Below are 22,668 nucleotides of genomic sequence, written 5' to 3' on the forward strand. Positions count from 1 at the left end.
GCTGTTTCTGCTCGACAGACACCGTCGTGTGCACGAATCGTCGCACTGGTGTCATGCACGCCTGTTCATCGGCGCGATGTTTTGTGGTGTGCTAATTTCATCCACACATCATCCACACTTCGCACTATGTGTGAAGGGGCCGTAAGCCAAAGAAAAAAATGTTTACTTTGAATTTTAAGAATAAAGAAAGAAAAAGTGTTTTTTATGCCAAAATTGCACCAAAGGACCCAAAATGTGCATCAATATTTTCCTACTTCACTCGGTCATATGACACCCCTTTATTATCTTCTAGCTAACACCCTGGCTCTGGTCCTTTGATTCAAACAAGCATATGCAAATCTGAGACCCCTGTAATCAGAACAAGATCTGATCCGGTTCTGGATGATTTTTGGACCAGATCTGACTGCAGATGTTCCTGGAACAGGTTGTGATTGGTCCTCTAAAACCAGACTGTCCTGCCAGTTCCCCACATCAAGAACATCCAGGCTGACCTTTTTCCTTACACACCTTAAATTCCCCCCTCAACCCCTCATAAAAGTGCTACAACAATGTCTATGGGGTGATGGATTATTATTTAACTATGTTATCTGTATTTAAAACCTAGCAACTGAAACAGGTTTGTTGCACAACAGCTGTGCTGACGACAAATATACGTGCTGCTCGTGGTTTGAAAACAGAACTATTTCTCCTACCTGAACACAGTGATGAACTGTGGGGTGAGCAGCTTAGGTCTTAAAGCTTTAACTTCAGCAACATTCCCCAAAAGTCCCAACATGTTTCGATGCAGCTCTTGCTTGTCTGGAAACTCCTGAGAGAAATAAGTGGACGGTTATTTTGAGCACACCAATTTAATCTGGCAAACTTCACCAAAAAATATATTATATATATAAAATGATGACATTTAAATACAAACTACAATAATCCGTGTGATACACACAGGCTGCAATATTTTAAATAATAATAAATGTAATCAATCCTAAAAGTAGTCAGATGAATTCACAAAGTTTAATATGAGGCACATATATGTAAATCAACACTCACTTCAAGACAGTCCAGAAAGAGATCCATCCCCTGACAGTTGAGGAACATCTGACAGTTGTCAGGAGTCTCGTCAGTGATGTTCCACAACGCACTCCAGGAAAACTCCATCACCTGGTCACACTGAAGAAAAAAGGAAAAAAAAAAAAAAAATGAAAAAAAAAATGAAGTGAAAAATGCCTCATTCAAATTATTTACAAACAGTAACAGCAGACTCACCACTCTGTCCTGCAGTTTCTTCTGAATCAAATTCAACATCGTCTGAAAAAAAAGAAAATTTATCAAAATGTGACAAATCAGCAACATCCTCCATCACAATGCTTAAATTTATAGAAGGCTCCTGTTCTATTCAGTATGTGAACGCCCACATATACTCAACAAAAATATAAACGCAACACTTTTGGTTTTGCTCCCATTTTGTATGAGATGAACTCAAAGATCTAAAACTTTTTCCACATACACAATATCACCATTTCCCTCAAATATTGTTCACAAACCAGTCGAAATCTGTGATAGTGAGCACTTCTCCTTTGCTGAGATAATCCATCCCACCTCACAGGTGTGCCATATCAAGATGCTGATTAGACACCATGATTAGTGCACAGGTGTGCCTTAGACTGCCCACAATAAAAGGCCACTCTGAAAGGTGCAGTTTTGTTTTATTGGGGGGGGGATACCAGTCAGTATCTGGTGTGACCACCATTTGCCTCATGCAGTGCAACACATCTCCTTCGCATCATCCGTGAAGAGAACACCTCTCCAACGTGCCAAACGGCAGCGAATGTGAGCATTTGCCCACTCAAATCGGTTACGACGACGAACTGGAGTCAGGTCGAGACCCCGATGAGGACGACGAGCATGCAGATGAGCTTCCCTGAGACGGTTTCTGCAGAAATTCTTTGGTTATACAAACCGATTGTTTCAGCAGCTGTCTGAGTGGCTGGTCTCAGACGATCTTGGAGGTGAACATGCTGGATGTGGAGGTCCTGGGCTGGTGTGGTTACACGTGGTCTGCGGTTGTGAGGCTGGTTGGATGTACTGCCAGATTCTCTGAAACGCCTTTGGAGACGGCTTATGGTAGAGAAATGAACATTCAATACACGAGCAACAGCTCTGGTTGACATTCCTGCTGTCAGCATGCCAATTGCACGCTCCCTCAAATCTTGCGACATCTGTGGCATTGTGCTGTGTGATAAAACTGCACCTTTCAGAGTGGCCTTTTATTGTGGGCAGTCTAAGGCACACCTGTGCACTAATCATGGTGTCTAATCAGCATCTTGATATGGCACACCTGTGAGGTGGGATGGATTATCTCAGCAAAGGAGAAGTGCTCACTATCACAGATTTCGACTGGTTTGTGAACAATATTTGAGGGAAATGGTGATATTGTGTATGTGGAAAAAGTTTTAGATCTTTGAGTTCATCTCATACAAAATGGGAGCAAAACCAAAAGTGTTGCGTTTATATTTTTGTTGAGTGTATATCTGACTGGTCATGGCAGCATATTTAATTTAATTTTAATATTGAATCCACCGTTCCATGTGACAGCTGACCCAGCCGCACCCGACAAAAGGAACATCTGTCACAGCCATGTGATACACGGACTTTTCCCTTCGCTGGGGTCATCGGCACTGAGTCACGTGCCTACAGGATCCTGCTGAGGGAAGCCTGCCACATGGCCACAGTGTCACAGCTGATGCTCTCTCACTATGCAAGTGGAACACCTGATCCGAGTCCCTCTGATTAACCGTTCATTTGATATAAAATCATTCCAGCAGGAGTAAAGGATTCTCAGAAATGACCGGGGCCTGTATTTATCAAGCTTCTCAAAATGACTCATATTAGATTAGATCAGATTTAGACTTTATTGATCTCACAATGGAGAAATTACGTTTACACTCCAGTTACCTCAGACAGCAATTAGTCCACAATTATTACTTGTTTACCGTAATAATGGCACACATCAAAATTAAAGGCAACACATACACATTTGACATTGTTTATGTGCACTAAGTTTGAAGAAGTCTGTTATCCGAATTGAGGCAAGTGGGTGAAGGCCACGCAGCAACCCTGAGTTGCGCTGCCATCAGCATCCCCTTGCTCTTAAACCGGTTGAGTTTTATCATTTGTCAAAAACTCAGCGGATACTTGGGCTTTATTAATGTTACTCAATGTGTTTCTGACATCAGGGTGAATGTGAGGCATTACTGTAAAGCGCTTTGAGCGTCTGATGCAGATGGAAAAGTGCTATATAAATGCAGTCCATTTACCAACACAAGAAAGTCTTAAGACTTGTTTACACTGTGGTCCTAAAAAAAAGACAAAGATAAACTGTAAAATATTAAAATTATATAATTAACACCACTAAGAGAATAAAAAATAAACATGTTAAAAACAAATGAATACATTTGTTTCAGACATCATATTAGAATAAATAAAACTCTGTTTTAAATGTTGAAGTTGGAATATAACCCAAATGTAATTCCAAATGTCATTTTTGCAGTACTACTATGACGTGGAAGCCCCCTACTGGCAACTCCTAACCACCTGAGAGGCCACTCAAGTCATCTTAAATAACTAGAGTGACTCGCAACTTAAAGAAATTTTATAACTTGCTTCCAGTTAGGTTAAGTTTGAAAGTGGGGGTAAAGTTAATGAATTCTCTGCACTTAAGACTAAAATGGCACTTTGAGAAGCTTGACAAATACAGGCTCTGGTACTAAAGACATCTAGTGGTTAGACATCTGTGCCGTCATTAGTGTCCGGGTCTCAAGCATACAGTGAGGCAGGAAGCACCAAGACTGTGAAAACTTGGACCTTCATTCGGATTCTGACAATAAAGACGCACACTGAATTTTAACACCGAACAGAGCACAGCGAGCCACCTGTCAGCTGATCGCAACAGACTGACAGCTGGAAATGATGGCACAGTGCACACGATGTGTCACATTGAAAACACAGAGACAACCACCAGGACAGGTATATAAAAAATTACGACAATATCTACATACGCAATTAAATAACAAATAACTAAAATGAATGACCACATAACACAGAAAGAGTGACACGTTGGTCTGGTCGCTGAACGGACAAGGGGGCGTGGCTGTCTGCCAACAGCAGCTGCTGCTGAGATCTCTGCTCCTGGACGTCCCAGCTGAGGAACACATACCGTGTTTCGAAGGACATGAACTTACAATTCTCCTCCATGAGGCGCATGTCTCTGCCTGCTGTCCTCACGTGAAAATACAACCCCTGGCAAAAATTATGGAATCACCGGCCACGGAGGATGTTCATTCAGTTGTTTAATTTTGCAGAAAAAAAGCAGATCACAGACATGACACAAAACTAAAGTCATTTCAAATGGCAACTTTCTGGCTTTAAGAAACACTATAAGAAATCAAGAAAAAAAATTGTGGCAGTCAGTAACAGTTACTTTTTTAGACCAAGCAGAGGGAAAAAAATATGGACTCACTCAATTCTGAGGAATAAATTATGGAATCACCCTGGAAATTTTCATCCCCAAAACTAACACCTGCATCAAATCAGATCTGCTCATTAGTCTGCATCTAAAAAGGAGTGATCACACCTTGGAGAGTTGTTGCACCAAGTGGACTGACATGAATCATGGCTCCAACATGAGAGATGTCAATTGAAACAAAGGAGAGGATTATCAAACTCTTAAAAGAGGGTAAATCATCATGCAATGTTGCAAAAGATGTTGGTTGTTCACAGTCAGCTGTGTCTAAACTCTGGACCAAATACAAACAACATGGGAAGGTTGCTAAAGGCAAACATACTGGTAGACCAAGGAAGACATCAAAGCATCAAGACAGAAAATTTAAAGCAATATGTCTCAAAAATCGAAAATGCACAACAAAACAAATGAGGAACGAATGGGAGGAAACTGGAGTCAACGTATGTGACCGAACTGTAAGAAACTGCCTAAAGGAAATGGGATTTACATATAGAAAAGCTAAACGAAAGCCATCATTAACACCTAAACAGAAAAAAACAAGGTTACAATGGGCTAAGGAAAGGCAATCGTGGACTGTGGATGACTGGATGAAAGTTATATTCAGTGATGAATCTCAAATCTGCATTGGGCAAGGTGATGATGCTGCTGGAACTTTTGTTTGGTGTCGTTCCAATGAGATTTATAAAGATGACTGCCTGAAGAGAACATGTAAATTTCCAGTCATTGATGATATGGGGCTGCATGTCAGGTAAAGGCACTGGGGAGATGGCTGTCATTACATCATCAATAAATGCACAAGTTTACTTGATATTTTGGACACTTTTCTTATCCCATCAATTGAAAGGATGTTTGGGGATGATGAAATCATTTTTCAAGATGATAATGCATCTTGCCATAGAGCAAAAACTGTGAAAACATTCCTTGCAAAAAGACACAAAGGGTCAATGTCATGGCCTGCAAATAGTCCAGATCTTAATCCAATTGAAAATCTTTGGTGGAAGTTCAAGAAAATGGTCCATGACAAGGCTCCAACCTGCAAAGCTGCTCTGGCAACAGCAATCAGAGAAAGTTGGAGCCAGATTGATGAAGAGTACTGTTTGTCACTCAATAAGTCCATGCCTCAGAGACTGCAAGCTGTTATAAAAGCCAGAGGTGGTGCAACAAAATACTAGTGATGTGTTGGAGCGTTCTTTTGTTTTTCATGATTCCATAATTTTTTCCTCAGAATTGAATGATTCCATATTTTTTTCCCTCTGCTTGGTCTAAAAAGTACCCGTTACTGACTGCCACATTTTTTTTTCCTGATTTCTTGTAGTGTTTCTTAAAGCCAGAAAGTTGCCATTTGAAATGACTTTAGTTTTGTGTCATGTCTGTGATCTGCTTTTTTTCTACAAAATTAAACAACTGAAAGAACATCCTCCGAGGCCGGTGATTCCATAATTTTTGCCAGGAGTTGTACATAAAACATCTTTCACCTTTGCACTGGGCTGCAGCGGTCACACACAGCATACGGCCTGACATGCGTGTCCATAAATCGTCAAATTTCTCTTTTCTGAAAGCATACATTTATCTCCTTGTTGATTTTAAGCATTTCACACTCCTGTTATAAGACAGCGATTGTAGCGCAGTGGTAAAGTTTCCGTCTGTTAACCACATCTTTTGTAAATTCCAGGTTTGAATCCAGAGAGCGGCATTTAATTTTTTTATTTGACCAGGGTTATTTAACTGCAGAGTTCTGTATTGGGTCCCCTTTTATTTATTTATTTATATATATCAACCCAGTGATGAGAGCACATTGCTTCATTCATGTCATTTCGTCTATGACCGTGGTCATCTGCAGAGGAACAGATGGTTCATACTTATCCACTCGATAAGAGGGATTCAATAAAATGCAGTGTTTTTTTTTTTGTTTTTTTTTTTAATGGTGTGTGGGGTTTTTTTCCCTCCACAGCAGAGGCACAATGTGGTGCAACACGTTCCAGCTGCGCGCACAAGCGTGCACGAAACAGTCGCCGATGTGTCGCGCATGCCTGTGTGACCATGCGTCCCTCACGACAGCAGGTGGAATGGTTCGTGGTTCCCCATTTCATGTTTGGTTCATGGATTTTCTTCTGGTTTCTGCATCTTTCATTTTATGTGTGAAGGGGCCCTTACATCTACAATAATCACCAAGTCAAGTCAAGAAGCAGGCAGTGGTATAGCACTTTGCCACATCCACAACACCACAGAACCGTCTTGAGTCCTGGCAGCCACACTGGTCCATCCCCTCATCTAAAATCTAATCATCTACCGCAGCTACGCGCAACATGGGCCTTAACACTGCACCCAGTAAATCAAACCTTCACATGCAAAAGATGGAGAACCAGTTCCTACTTTTTCTGAGTCAGGCACAAAATGTCTCAATCGCCCCTCGTAGGTCAGAAGTTGCAGCATCACAGTGAAAGCAAGAATCAGTTTTCAGAATAACTCCTCAAAGTTCCTCTAAGTGTTACCTTGACAAATCCCATCTTTCCCACTGCTTCCTTGTGATGGTTGTCCACCTGGCAGACCAAAGCATTGCAAAGGTGCACAGCAATTCTTTGGATGGACTCATCCTGCCGTGCTGGCTCCAGGATCTTCAGCAACAGCTGGTTGACCCGTCGGTACTGGAACTCCAGCTCCTCTGGAATGCTGAAGTTACACAGTGTCAAGCAGCAATTTCTCTGGACCTGGTGAGGCAGAGCAAGATAATATAAGGACCACCGACAAATGATAAAGACAGAAGCAGAAATTTAAATACATCTTAATGTCACCGTAGTGTTTACATGGTACACCACTCCTAAAACCTCAGACTTCAGTCATTTAGTGGATAATTACCTACATGTAGGAGGGGAATGTTTTCAGCAACCCCCCACCCCCGCCCCATTGTTTGTCTGTCTTAAATTCCATCAACCTCTCCTCAGTAATTATTCCTATTTCAAAGGACAGGAAAGTGAATACTGAGATTCACGGCGAATTGTATCAAAAAGTTCCTCATACGTTTTTGTTTGAGAGTTGTGTTTAAAACAGACTGACTCACTGACAGTATGTGGTTTATGCTGTAACAGCTTGGGGAGGGGGCAAAGACTTCAATAAGTTCTGGGGGAAAGGTTTGTTGTGGGTTGAAGAAGAGTTTAGATTTTAAGCTCCACAATAACTTTCAATTAATATTTTTACCATGTCTGCATTTTATAACGTCTGGGTTCCATGTGATTTCTACTTTGGTAATTCAGCAGTCCAGCTGCATTTCAGCTTATTTGAGCACAGATAAATACTGGACAGTTGGATGGTGGAGGTATCCCTGCTCTCTGATAAGAGGAGGAAAATCCTGTTTATCTTCATGGCAATTAACTTATTTTTATGACAGGTTAAAAATGTGGAACTCATAATCCCATGCCACCAACCCTGAGAGTGCAGTAGCAATGTATCAAAATATAGTTGATGTTTATGCTAACATTCATAGAAAATGATTATACATATGACTTACTGTTAAACTTCTCTGAACCTTTCACACACACACTATACATACATAAATATATACACACAGTTTTTTAAGAAACCCCTATGGAGGTACTATCAGTTATATGGTAATTTGTTTGTGAATATGATTGCTACTGATGCAAATGTAGTACAATAAACCAAATAAAGTACTGAATGACTCAATTAAGTATTTAATGTGTGTGTCTGTATGGAAACACACTGATTCATTAAAATTCTTTATAAATAAATAGCTGAATTTGTTTCACTTTTATTTCCCAGCACAGCACTGAACACTGAAAAGGTGATCGTTCCTTAAAGCTGTGTGGTCTTTGGGGTGTTTTTGTTTGTTTTTTTTAAGATTTGAATCATAAAACTATTTTCTTTGGCACCACTATAAATGTATACCTTACCATTGCAATATAGGATTCATAACAAGACATTGCCAATATAATCAAAATTTGCAAAAACGATTTAGAATTTTGACCCATGAAGGGGAGAAACTCGAGCAATCAGACTCTATGACATACATTTGGTAGTGACGTCATAAATCATGTGGGGGCTTCTCCCGTGCAGCACGAGGGATGCTGTGCAGGACAGGTCAACTGCCAATCAGAGTAAAGAAAGGCAGCAAGACATCAGCTGGCTGCTCACTCGAACAAAATAAACCAAGATGGTGGAAAATGTGCTGAAACAGCTGATTTCTGAATAAATCTCATATGTTTCTTGTATATTTTGTAAAGTTAGTAAGAAATAAACACTTCTAAATCTAAAAACACTGTTTTTGAGACCAGATAACACCCCAGAAGTGATTTACAAGACATCTTACAGATCTTAGCGTGCATGCCCTGGGAACATCCATGAAGCAAGCAGGTCAGATCATTGTAATCTCAAAATCTCACGCATGCGCGCTTTCTCCTGCAGTTCATCTGCAGGATGATAATGCAGGAAAAGACAATATTTGCCATGGAATTCCATCCAGATAAACATGTTGCCTTTGTTAAAATTAACTTTGCAACATGTTACAAAAATGACATTATAATGCTTGGATTTTGGCAGAAACTAAATTTTGTCAGTTTTGTGAAAATTTTAATTACACTGATATACATTCACTACATTTAATTTACCTGCAATTTGACACAGAACAATCTCACATATTTTTGTTGCAATTTTATGTTTTTACTTTTCATGAATTAAAATGTATTACTTCTGACTGACAGATGTGATAAAGTGTACACATAAAAACTAAATACCTGATCAGGTTTGATAAGTATAGCAAGTGATTTACTGATCTCTTTACGCCCCAAATGAAAAGGTACCTGCAGCTGTTTGGAATACACGTTTTACAGTAAACTCCTCACATGTCATTTATGCCCCCTGCTGGTCATACTGACTGCATTACTTTACAAATACATATTTTATTGGTGCAGAGACTTTTTTTTAGTTGAGCTTTCTTTAAATGAGACAGAAGAGGACCACAGAGTGGACTTACTGTGACCTCCTGGTACTGTTCCATTCCATTTAGCACCACTTCAATGACCTCTCGGCGTAACCGGACACTCTGGACGCTGCGGTAGTCTGTGTTGGTCAGGTAAAACAGGGCAGCGCTGCCCGTCACCTGAATGCTCTTATCATATTTGTGGCACTTGAGTGCTGCTATAACAAGCTGAAAGGAGGACAGAATATTTACTGGATTCATCAGAATGACCGCACGGATGCTCAAGTAGCAACTCTCTTCTTTCATAGGATGGCCCAAAATTCAAAGTGAACATACTTGCAAAGCACGGAGCAACTGGCTACAGTGTTGTATCCTAGCGATGTCAAACAGCTGATTGATGGCTCTGTGTGCCAACTCGGGACGAAACTCTGTGTAAGCTTCAATGGCATTCAGAACCTGGTCCTCATTCTTTGATCCAGTCACCTGAGAAAAAGTCCAACAACAGATATTTTTAACCCAAAAATGTAAACCTGAACTAGGACTATCATTTGTGCTGTGCTCAACGTCTGTTCTAATACAAAAACACATTATACAATGAAAGATAGTGCATTTCCTGTCCTGATTCCTTCCTAAAGCACATCTTGACAAATTTACCAAAACTTGAATGCATTTCATAAAGTGCCAAGTCTTCTTCTTTCGGCTTCTCCCGTTAGGGGGTCGCCACAGCAGATCAATCGTTTCTATCTCACCCTGTCATCTGTAACTTCCTCTGTCACACCAACAACAGGCAAGTCCTCCCTCACTACATCCATAAACCTCCTCTTTGGCCTGCCTCTTCTCCTCCTGTCTGGTGGCTCCATCCTCAGCATCCTTCTTCCCATATACCCTGAGTCCCTCCTCTGTACATGTCCAAACCATCTCAATCTCACCTCCGAGTGTCTCCAAACTGTCCCACCTGAGCTGTCCCTCTGATAAGTTCATTCCTAATCCTGTTCACAGGGGTAGAGAAATCCTGTGGTCTGACAACACAGACCAGTAACTTTTGATCTATGTCTGGTAGATGTTTTCCCCTGCTAGACCGATGTCTAGTTAAAAATCTTGCCGGTCTTGTGATTAAAAGTGTTTAACAAGTCTGACGATTTTATTTTTTAAACTTGCACCTTAAATAACTGGGCCACTTGGAGATTGCAGCAGAGTTTTGGACAGCGAGCCTTCCAGCCTTCATTTGGATGGTCAATTTTCAAAAAAGACAGCCAAAAAAGCAGTGGATGGCTTGCTCAAAGCCATCTAAATTGCAGGGATTTTCCCCCAGAGTGACACATTTTCCTCTCCCTCTGCTGGCAAGGCAACGTCACCGTAACGGGAGAAGACTGTGATGCCATTATTTTTCTTTTACAGGTACATGTGATGGCGTCTAATCGCAAAAAGTGGTGGTTGACTGGTCACCCAGAGGAGAACATTACTGGAATTATTGGATTATTACATTGCTTGTTTGGGGAAAATTGCTGCTTTGTGGGGGACCCCTAAACAATGTCCAATTACAATAAAATTTGGCACAGATCTTTTATTTTATTAGTGGAACAAGAACAACATGTGGCCCAAAAGATTTTATCATATTTGACATTTTGAAGAGGTCTACTGCATACCCCATGTGGCTGAGTTATAAACTGCCAAGTACTTCTACTAAAATATTTGCTGGAGTATAGGTCACACAGGTGCATAATTCGCTTTTTTATTTTCCCTCTCTGTATGCGGAACTCACTTTCTAACACTGCATTTAAATAGGGTGAACTGAAAAACAGTCAGGGACTCAATGTCACACATAAGCACACCACAGACTGTGCAGTTTCTTAATGTAAGGACTCTTAAATTCCCTCTTCCCTCTTCAATTTAAAGTTCAACTATCGGCAAAACACTTGACATTAACAGGCTGAGGAGCCTTGTTTACAATTCTTCATTCCCACATATCAAACTGTCCACATACAAAAGAACAGTTCAACAGTGACAAGTCACTGTAGCACAATATTTTTTTATTTACTACTCAAATTCTTTATTAAGCAGGGGTGGTGGCCAAGTGGTTAATGCGCTTGGTTTCAGTGCAGAAGGTTCCGGGTTCAAATCCCACCCCTGCCACATTTCTCCATGTAATGCGGAGTTGCGTCAGGAAGGGCATCCCGCGTAAAACCTGTGCCAATTCAACATGCAGATCCACCTTGGATTTGCTGTGGCAACCCCGAGTGCAAACAAGGGAGCAGCCGAAGGGACTTACTTACTCAAATTCTTTATTAAGCAAAAATATCAAATATTTTTGGCCTTAGCTTCTCAAATGTGCAAATTTTACATTTTTCGCCATCTAAAATCAGTGTCGAGACAATGTTTGGGGCTTCTGTGGTCTCCATCGTTCAGCTGCTCGAGTCTTCTGTTTACAGCAGACTGTGATACCTTCACGCGTCACCCTGTGGAGATCACTGGGGATGTCACTGACTGCTGGATTTTTCTTCACAGCTCTCATGATGTTTGTGTTATCAGCTGTAGTGTTTTACTTCATCAATGTCTGTTGCTCAGTACACCACTGCCGTCTCTCTGAGACATTTCTCAGATTATTCCACTTTTTTCCCCTCAGCTTCAAAGTGGCAGCAGGAGACAGTCTGCTCCTGATGGGATATGGAGGTGATCGGGAGGCTGGGGGAGGCGCTCGAAGAATGAACCACTCAACTGCTTCAGAAAGCCACCTGAGGGGCAGCGGCATCTTCTCGATTCTGCTCAGACAGGAGTTCACAGAGCAAACACTCTGCCTGGCAAACATGGGCATGTCTTTAGCATTATCAACAGTGAGGCACCTGTGCACTGGATTATGTACACAGAAATGCACCACATGAAAGAAATGTATCATAGCTGACATTCCTGTACAATGGAAGTGACACATCCTCATTCAAGTCTCCCTAAGTAACCATCTGACAGATCCTTGGGTGCTGCAGGAATGACTGTGACTAAAGGCATCTAGTCTTCACCTACAATCAATGGTTAGCCTCCAAGCCTCACAAAGAAGCAACAAGACAGGAGCTTTCTGGCTTGGACCTTCATTCATCTACAAAAACCTCTGTCCAGTGACCTCACAACACTTGATCTTAAAGGCTGGGGACTCAAAAGACATGAATGTCACGACTGAGATGTGAATGTCTTTACTAGTTCAACGCTTTCACTACAAACAAACACAGTTCTGACGGCCATGTCCAGGAAGTAACTCAAAGTCTGGATCCTAGTCTTGAACCTGGACAATATTAAACCAAACCCCTCTGACTCCTCACTCAGCTTTTAATACAATTGCAGCCTGATTTTTATCAAAGAATGCTGCAGTAACACTGACAGACAATAACAAGGACAGAGACACAAACTACAGGCTACAGCAATATCCCCCTGCTAAAGTTTTTTTTTTTTAGGCAGAGCTACAGACCAGTACCTTATAAGCAGGGATGTGCATCACATTACAAAGGGTAGTTTCATATAAACCCAGAAACTGCAAGGGCCTCTTCAACTCCTGGAAAGGATAGATGCTGCTCTTGCATGGCTCAGTACTGAAAGGGAAAAAAAAAAAAGCTGCCGTTAGTTTAATATGAAAAAAAAAAAAAAAATGGATGAATTCAACTTTTCTTTTTGTTTTCTTTTTTGATGCACACACAGTTACACACCTTGGGTGTCCCATCGCATCTTCACTGTGTGGAACTGTGCAGTTGTCCAGCATAATATGGCCCGAGATGTCCAGCGACACCAGGTTGACCAGACGCTGTATAATGGCTGTGAGGATTTTCCTGGTCATTTTAAACTTTGACATCCGCCTGCTCTCCCGCGATATATCAAGATGCCTTAAAAAAAATTTAAGTGTTGAACTGAATCAATGGCAGTATATTCTCTTTGATATATTAGTCCACTCAGAACTCTATTTTAGTTATAAATATTAATGTTGTCAGCGTGGTAGAAACAAAACCTGCAGCAGGCTTTGTTATATACATTTAAAAAATAAATAAATAAAAGAGATTTAACTGTCAGCACCAAAGTAATGCTACCTGTATGATTCAGATTAATTTGCACAGTTTTGGTTTCAAGCGGTCACAGAAAAATGAACAAAAATGAGGATGGGTGATTAATTTTCCATCCATTTTATCGACATCCTGACAGTTTTTGGAAGTGATTTGACACAATAATAGGCTTCTTGTTCATATTTTGTCTTAGCAGAGGTCAGGTGACAGCATTGCAATGTTAAACATCCTGCCAGTATCAAAGTTAGCAGTCAGGGCTTCAAACAGAAGGCGACAGACGTCAGAATTTGAACTCTGCTCAACAGATTTCAACTGTCATTTAAATAAAAATGTAAAAATTATCCACTTGTTTTTTTTTTTTGGACAGTGGCTTGTTAAGTCAGCCTCTGTACGGCACCTGAGTCAGGGCTGCTAATGTGTGGCCCGAGGGCCAAATTCATCCTGGCCTCTTTTTATTTTGAAATACTTCACATGGGGTCAAGTTAGTTATTATGCTGCGTTCACACTGCACGACATGCGATGCCACAAATTCGCGTCTCTCACGTGGTGATGGACGCGCCACCATGGCCCGGTGTGTCACTCTGCTTTCGCTGCGAAAATTCGCCCCAATGCATCATCAAGTAGGAGGAGCTTCCATTCCGCTCGCCAGCTCTAGTTGTCAGTCAAGTCAACACGGTGGACCTTTATTGCACGGAGCGAGTTGCTGTGCTCTATTTGCTGTGGAAAGTGGACAAACATCGCTAGTGGTGCCATCCCTGGGTTCACAACATCCTCATGAGACGTTCCCAATTCGGGGAGTTTCATTATTTGCTGCAAGAGCTGCATCTGGATGATGGCCGCTTTCAGCGGTACTTCTGCCTCTCCAGGACCCAGTTTGAGGACCTTCTGTCCCGTTCACACGCGCACATGTGAACAATTAAAAAAAAAAAAAAAAAAAAAAAATGGCTGCCACTGCAGTTCCTCGCTCTCTCCTCAATCTCTGTCATAACTGTGTTATAAACCAGTCACCATTTGTTTCATTATACATCTGTGTAGTTAATAAAAATCTTCATGGAGGATTCGTTTGGGCTCGCACGTGGAAAAAAAAAAAAAAAAAAAAAAAAAAAAAACGGCTGCTGCCCGCTCTCCCCTCAAACTCTGTCATAACTGTGAAATAAAAGACAAAAGAGACATAAGTCCTGCACACAGGCTGGCTGCCAGAGACAGCACATGTCCACATCAAGTATAAACTCCAGACATCTCCACGTCACTACATATCCAGTTCCTGATTAGTCATCGCGACGCGACAAGATGAAAAAGTTCAGATTTTTCAACTTGGGGAGGAGGGCGAGACGCATATCGCTTCATTCACGTCGCTTCATTCACGTTTATCGTGTCGCATTGCGTGGATGGAACTTTTGTGGAGCCACAACACGTCCATCCATAGGGATTGCATGGCAACCTGTCGCTGCCGTTGCTCGCGTGTCTTCCGGTGTGAACGTGGCATTAATGGTAAAACTGAGTGACCCCATGCATTGGGCTTTATTTCTATTTTTTTCTTTTTACGATATGCTAATGTGATTTTGCTATGTCAGATATTGGTACAAATGATAATTTCTCAGAAAAATGCATGTGGTTTTTTTAAACTATGATCAAGCTTTGCATGACTATGGAAGGATTTCATCAATAATGAGTTCTGAGGTCCCTGAGTTTTGTATTTCTAAGTGCATTACATTTTACAATGCACTTCGCTATTTCACACCCCACCAACAAAAGTGAATACCACAAAGTGTGAAGAAAATCCTACATGAAATGCTGAAATATACAGTGGGGAAAATACGTATTTGATCCCCTGTCAGTTTTACAGGTTTTCCCACCTACAAAGAATGGAGAGGTCTGTAATTTTTATAGTAGGTACCCTTCAACTGTGAGAGACAGAATAAAAAAATAAAAAAAAATCCAGAACATCACATTGTATGATTTTTAAATAATTAATTTGCATTTTATTGCATAAAATAAGTATTTGAACACCTACCAACCAGCAAGAATTCTGGCTCACACAGACCTGTTAATTTTTCTTTAAGAAGCCCTCTTATTCTGCACTCTTTACCTGTATTAATTCCACCTGTTTGAACTTGTTACCTGTATAAAAGACACCTGTTCACACACTCAATCAATCACACTCCAACCTGTCCACCATTTCCAAGACCAAAGCACTGTCTAAGGACACCAGGGACAAAACTGTAGACCTGTACAAGGCTGGGATGGACTATAGGACAACAGGCAAGCAGCTTGGTAGAAGACAACAACTGTTATGATTATTTATTAGAAAGTGGAAGAAACACAAGATGACTGTCAATCTCCCTCGGTCTGGGATTCCATGCAAAATCTCACTTTGTGGGGTAAGGATGATTCTGAGAAAGCTCAGAACTACACAGGAGGACCTGGTCAATGACCTGAAGAGAGCTGGGACCACAGTCACAAAGATTACATTAGTAACACATGATGCTGTCATGGTTTAAAATCCTGCAGGGCAGCAAGGTCCTCCTGCTTAAGCCAGCACATGTCCAGGCCCGTTTGAAGTTCACCAGTGACCATCTGGATGATCCAGAGAAGGCATGGGAGAAGGTCATGTAGTCAGATGAGACCAAAATAGAGCTTTTTGGAATCATCTCCACCTACCATGTTTAGAGGATGAGAACAACCCCAAGAAAACCATCCCAACCGTGAAGCATGGGGGTGGAAACATCATACTCTGGGGTTGCTCTTCTGCAAAGGGGATAGGACGACTGCACTGTATTGAAGGGAGGATGGATGGAGTCATGTATTGTGAGATTTTGGCAAACAACCTCCTTCCCTCAGTAAGAGCATTGAAGATGGGTCATGGCTGGGTCTTCCAGCATGACAATGACCCCAAACACACAGCCAGGGAAACTAAGGAGGGGCTCCGTAAGAAGCATTTCAAGGTGCTGGAGTGGCCTGGCCAATCTCCAAACTTGAACTCAATAGAAAATCTTTGGAAGGAGCTGAAACTCCAAACCTGAAAGATTTGGAGAAGATCTGTATGGAGGAGTGGACCAAAATCCCTGTTGCAGTGTGTGAAAACTTGGTCAAGAACTACAGGAAACATCTGACCTCTGTAATGGCAGATAAATGTTTCTGTACCAATTGTTAAGCTCTGTTTTTCTAGGGGGTCAAATATTTATTTTATGCAATAAAATGCAAATTAATTATTTAAAAATCATACAATGTGATTTACTGGATTTTTTTTAGATTCTGTCTCTCACAGTTGAAGTGTATATATGATAAAAATTACAGACCTCTCCATTCTTTGTAGGTGGGAAAACCTGCAAAACTGACAGAGGGTCAAATACTTATTTTCCCCAATGTAGTTTTAAAAGGCTAATAGTACCTTATGGAGATAATGGCATCTCTATACACAAGTTTTACAATTTTACACATCTTTAAAAGTTGTGTAAATTTCTTTTGGAGTTCATTTTTTAAAAATAAATTTCAGACATGCCCCCCCCCCCCCCCCCCCCCCGACACACACACACACACACACACACACACACACACACACTTTTTGCCCCCACCTTACCTGAGATTAATGAGCTCCAACACAGTATTGACTAACTCCTCTGACAAGTCCACATTGTACAGAACCAGAGATGCCAGTCTATCTTTCCACTGTGTGAGAAAAGCTGTTCCAAGCAGCTGAACATTGGACAGATCCAGTGAGACGACAGACCTCAGAGGCTTTAGTAAAGTCTCAGCATCCACCTCATCGGGTAAACCGCCCAAATTAAGCAACCGGAGGCGGTTAAACCCCTCAAAGCTGAAGTCCGTCTCCAAGGCCTGCCGAGAAGCAGGGCTTTCCTCCTCCTCGTCATCCTCACTGTCTTCATTACAGACCAGTGGAGCGCCGAGTTTCCTGTAGAAAATATGGCTGCACCCAAAGAGACAAAGAGAGACCAAAGTCGCACGGAGGCAGGACAGCGTTTTCAAACTGCGGGCGGACAGATTGTTGCAGTAGGTGAGGTGGAGTTCGATGAGATCCTGGCAAAACAGAAAACAGAAATGCAGTGTATCCAGTGAGTAAATCATTATAACCTTATTGTCACAACACTGACATTTATCAGATTCAGTTTAATGCTGCACTGCTTGTTAATATTTGAGCCTGTGAAGTAGGCATTCAAGAGGAATTTCACTGTACAAAGCTTAGAATATTAATCATAAGTAGGATATTTTAAATAATTGCTACAAGAGTTGGCACGGAAGAGAAGATGATTTTTAAAAAGTGTTTTAAGAAACCATTCGACTGTAGTACAATAAGAATGCCTCAGTTGTTCATTTTCTAGTCCTTATCCGGCTCATCCCGCACTTCCCTATCCTCGGCCACATCCTCTCCCCAGGCTTGGTGTTTCTTCCCGTAGCTGCTAACTTAATGTGTTTGGTTCGTGCCTGCATGCAACTGAGCACTGCAATGAGCTCATGATGTGTATGTATGCGGGCATGTCCACTAGCTAATGGACAACAGATGGCATTGTTGCCTCAGACTAACACAAAAAACATTTTTTTACCCAGCAGTGGGGAATAAGTTTCATTACACTAGAAGTCTTTCAGAAAGCGCTGTAACTAGGTTTAAGGATATGATTCCTTCTTTATGTTCTCTAATGCCATATACCAACACAGTGCAGAGTAGCTACCTAAACTCTGTAAGTGAGATAGAGTATCTCGTCAATAGTTTTACATCCTCATTGAAGACAACTTTGGATGCTGTAGCTCCTCTGAAAAAGAGAGCTTTAAATCAGAAGTGCCTGACTCCGTGGTATAACTCACAAACTCGTAGCTTAAAGCAGATAACCCGTAAGTTGGAGAGGAAATGGCGTCTCACTAATTTAGAAGATCTTCACTTAGCCTGGAAAAAGAGTCTGTTGCTCTATAAAAAAGCCCTCCGTAAAGCTAGGACATCTTTCTACTCATCACTAATTGAAGAAAATAAGAACAATCCCAGGTTTCTTTTCAGCACTGTAGCCAGGCTGACAAAGAGTCAGAGCTCTATTGAGCTGAGTATTCCATTAACTTTAACTAGTAATGACTTCATGACTTTCTTTGCTAACAAAATTTTAACTATTAGAGAAAAAATTACTCATAACCATCCCAAAGACGTATCGTTATCTTTGGCTGCTTTCAGTGATGCCGGTATTTGGTTAGACTCTTTCTCTCCGATTGTTCTGTCTGAGTTATTTTCATTAGTTACTTCATCCAAACCATCAACATGTCTATTAGACCCCATTCCTACCAGGCTGCTCAAGGAAGCCCTACCATTATTTAATGCTTCGATCTTAAATATGATCAATCTATCTTTGTTAGTTGGCTATGTACCACAGGCTTTTAAGGTGGCAGTAATTAAACCATTACTTAAAAAGCCATCACTTGACCCAGCTATCTTAGCTAATTATAGGCCAATCTCCAACCTTCCTTTTCTCTCAAAAATTCTTGAAAGGGTAGTTGTAAAACAGCTAACTGATCATCTGCAGAGGAATGGTCTATTTGAAGAGTTTCAGTCAGGTTTTAGAATTCATCATAGTACAGAAACAGCATTAGTGAAGGTTACAAATGATCTTCTTATGGCCTCGGACAGTGGACTCATCTCTGTGCTTGTTCTGTTAGACCTCAGTGCTGCTTTTGATACTGTTGACCATAAAATTTTATTAGAGATTAGAGCATGCCATAGGTATTAAAGGCACTGCGCTGCGGTGGTTTGAATCATATTTGTCTAATAGATTACAATTTGTTCATGTAAATGAGGAATCTTCTTCACAGACTAAAGTTAATTATGGAGTTCCACAAGGTTCTGTGCTAGGACCAATTTTATTCACTTTATACATGCTTCCCTTAGGCAGTATTATTAGACGGTATTGCTTAAATTTTCATTGTTACGCAGATGATACCCAGCTTTATCTATCCATGAAGCCAGAGGACACACACCAATTAGCTAAACTGCAGGATTGTCTTACAGACATAAAGACATGGATGACCTCTAATTTCCTGCTTTTAAACTCAGATAAAACTGAAGTTATTGTACTTGGCCCCACAAATCTTAGAAACATGGTGTCTAACCAGATCCTTACTCTGGATGGCATTACCCTGACCTCTAGTAATACTGTGAGAAATCTTGGAGTCATTTTTGATCAGGATATGTCATTCAAAGCGCATATTAAACAAATATGTAGGACTGCTTTTTTGCATTTATGCAATATCTCTAAAATTAGAAAGGTCTTGTCTCAGAGTGATGCTGAAAAACTAATTCATGCATTTATTTCCTCTAGGCTGGACTATTGTAATTCATTATTATCAGGTTGTCCTAAAAGTTCCCTAAAAAGCCTTCAGTTAATACAAAATGCTGCAGCTAGAGTACTAACGGGGACTAGAAGGAGAGAGCATATCTCACCCATATTGGCCTCTCTTCATTGGCTTCCTGTTAATTCTAGAATAGAATTTAAAATTCTCCTCCTTACTTATAAGGTTTTGAATAATCAGGTCCCATCTCATCTTAGGGACCTCGTAGTACCATATCACCCCAATAGAGCGCTTCGCTCTCAGACTGCAGGCTTACTTGTAGTTCCTAGGATTTGTAAGAGTAGAATGGGAGGCAGAGCCTTCAGCTTTCAGGCTCCTCTCCTGTGGAACCAGCTCCCAATTCAGATCAGGGAGACAGACACCCTCTCTACTTTTAAGATTAGGCTTAAAACTTTCCTTTTTGCTAAAGCTTATAGTTAGGGCTGGATCAGGTGACCCTGAACCATCCCTTAGTTATGCTGCTATAGACGTAGACTGCTGGGGGGTTCCCATGATGCACTGTTTCTTTCTCTTTTTGCTCTGTATGCACCACTCTGCATTTAATCATTAGTGATCGATCTCTGCTCCCCTCCACAGCATGTCTTTTTCCTGGTTCTCTCCCTCAGCCCCAACCAGTCCCAGCAGAAGACTGCCCCTCCCTGAGCCTGGTTCTGCTGGAGGTTTCTTCCTGTTAAAAGGGAGTTTTTCCTTCCCACTGTAGCCAAGTGCTTGCTCACAGGGGGTCGTTTTGACCGTTGGGGTTTTACATAATTATTGTATGGCCTTGCCTTACAATATAAAGTGCCTTGGGGCAACTGTTTGTTGTGATTTGGCGCTATATAAAAAAATTGATTGATTTTTAAACTGCAAAACTGTGTTGCCCACCCAAACAAAGTCTGTGAGAAACCCTGACAGTGAAAAGAACGATGACGCACAAACCAGTCATTTGATGGATATCTGTCAATCAGTGTTGCCAAAGTAACTTTGAAAAGTTACTTTCTAGTTACTTTATACATTTACTTCATTAGCAGCTTTATGCAATTATTTTATCAGAAACTGCCAACAACTTGCAACTAATAAGTAATGTAACTAATAAGGTAAATAGTAATCTAACTTTGTTACTCTTAAGATTGAGTAATCAGCAAAGTAACTAATCAGCAAAGTAACTAATAGTTACTTTTATGGGTACTCAATCTTAAAAATAACCAAGTTAAATTACGAGTTACTTTATTAGTTACATTCAGCAGCTGCCGAAAAGTTGTCCGCAGCTGCTAATGAAGTAACAGTATAAAGTACCTGTAAAATGTAACTTTTAAAAGTTACTTTGGCAACACTGCTGTCAATAGACAAAGATCTTGTACCCATGTGGTTGCAAATTGCTCCAGTTTTATGCAATATTATTAATTTTTGTTTGTAGGCCTTTTTTATTACTAAATGAAAACATAATGCACAAAAAGTACATGATATTTTTAAATGTTCCATCCACCGATTCAGTTTGATTTGACTACTGGCATCCTACCTGATTTCTAATGGCTTCCAGATCTCTGTCATGAACAAAATCTTCCCGCAGCTGCACCCTGGTCAATCGTGTGGTTCGAGGATCTGAGAACAGTTGAAAGAAGCTCTCCTCTGGTTCAAAGTTACTGTCTGTGTGAACTAACTCCATGTATCTGTTTGAAAAACAAAACAAAAAATGTGAAATCAAAATTTATAGCACTGCTGCAGTCATTTACTTTTGTCATGTTGCACAGCTTTTTGAGGTAGAGGGTGAAACTGACAGCAGTTACAAATACAGCTGCAATACCAATCTGAAATTCAGCATCTGGCAGTTAAGGCTAGGCAATTTAAATCTACACTAATTGGGGCTGTTCATTTTAATAACAGACAATGCATATCCACGTCCCCTTACAATCATTATCTGCTCATTTTGCCTCATCTCTGCTCCAACAGATCTGCAGGCAGCACTAACTGAAGGTGTCAGGATTCACTTCAGATCAAATACAAGGCAAAACAAGGGCAAGGCCTTAGTAAAGTATTGCTTTTGAGAGAGGTGACCAGTGCATCTTTGGGGAAAGATTTGAAAACTATTTTGTATTTCTGGAGCAGTACTTTCATGGCTGACATTTTACTTGTCAGGTGAGGTCAAATAAAATGTGTTCATTATAATTGTGCAACATCTGAAATCTATGGGGTATCTCATAGTTTTGTTTTAGGTCCACTGATGCTCACTGCAAAAACTGTCTCTCTCAAAATAAGCCAAATAATCTGAAATCTAGCCAAATTGTATTGTATTAACCAAAAAAAAAAAAAATCTACCAATGGGTAAACAAATTTACTTGTTTAAAACTATCAAAATCTCTCAGCACTGAATAATCAACATGTGCCTTAAAGCTAGACAGAATTCTTATTTTAAGATTAGACTTTTAATGTGCCTTTCATTAGATTCAGGTGTGTTGGAGCAGGGAGACAACTAAGAGTGTCAGGAAGGTGGCTCTCGAGGACCGAACTTGGCCACCCCTGCTAGACCATGACCACATCTTGATATAAGCTGGAAAAATGTATTTAAAAAAGTGAGATACATTTTCCCAAAATAAGACATTTTTTCTAATGTAAAAAAAATGCCTGACAAGATTATTTTTGTATTTACACACTTTTTTTTACTTTCTTAGATATCAGTTTTTGCAGTGTTTTCTCTGTATGTAGCACCCCATGGTCAAATCATCTGTCATCTTACATCAGCCTCTCATACTGCAAAGCTGGAGGTTTTTCTGGTTGTTGTGAAATTGGGATGTCCTCTAATTTCCTACTTTTGAACTCCGAGAAGGGTGAGATTATCGTTGTTGCACTGCTAAACGGAGACA

The 22,668-nt window shown here is 40.7% G+C and overlaps 1 protein-coding gene across 1 annotated transcript in view; it reads right to left on the reverse strand.

The window, feature by feature from the left end:
* The window catches only part of zer1 (zyg-11 related, cell cycle regulator), a 61,959-nt gene that overhangs the window by 33,533 nt on the left and 5,758 nt on the right, over positions 1-22,668 (reverse strand). The window contains exons 3-12 of the mRNA XM_034192325.1: positions 21,327-21,477; positions 17,064-17,521; positions 13,136-13,309; positions 12,907-13,021; positions 9,783-9,929; positions 9,501-9,674; positions 7,006-7,221; positions 1,258-1,299; positions 1,042-1,161; positions 693-808 (exon numbers count right to left, since the gene is read on the reverse strand). Coding sequence (XP_034048216.1) covers positions 693-808; positions 1,042-1,161; positions 1,258-1,299; positions 7,006-7,221; positions 9,501-9,674; positions 9,783-9,929; positions 12,907-13,021; positions 13,136-13,309; positions 17,064-17,521; positions 21,327-21,477 — 1,713 coding nt within the window. The remainder of the gene's footprint in view (positions 1-692; positions 809-1,041; positions 1,162-1,257; positions 1,300-7,005; positions 7,222-9,500; positions 9,675-9,782; positions 9,930-12,906; positions 13,022-13,135; positions 13,310-17,063; positions 17,522-21,326; positions 21,478-22,668) is intronic.

The sequence above is a fragment of the Thalassophryne amazonica genome, chromosome 17 (genome assembly GCF_902500255.1).
Source record: "Thalassophryne amazonica chromosome 17, fThaAma1.1, whole genome shotgun sequence".
In the NCBI taxonomy this organism is placed as follows: Eukaryota; Metazoa; Chordata; class Actinopteri; order Batrachoidiformes; family Batrachoididae; genus Thalassophryne; species Thalassophryne amazonica.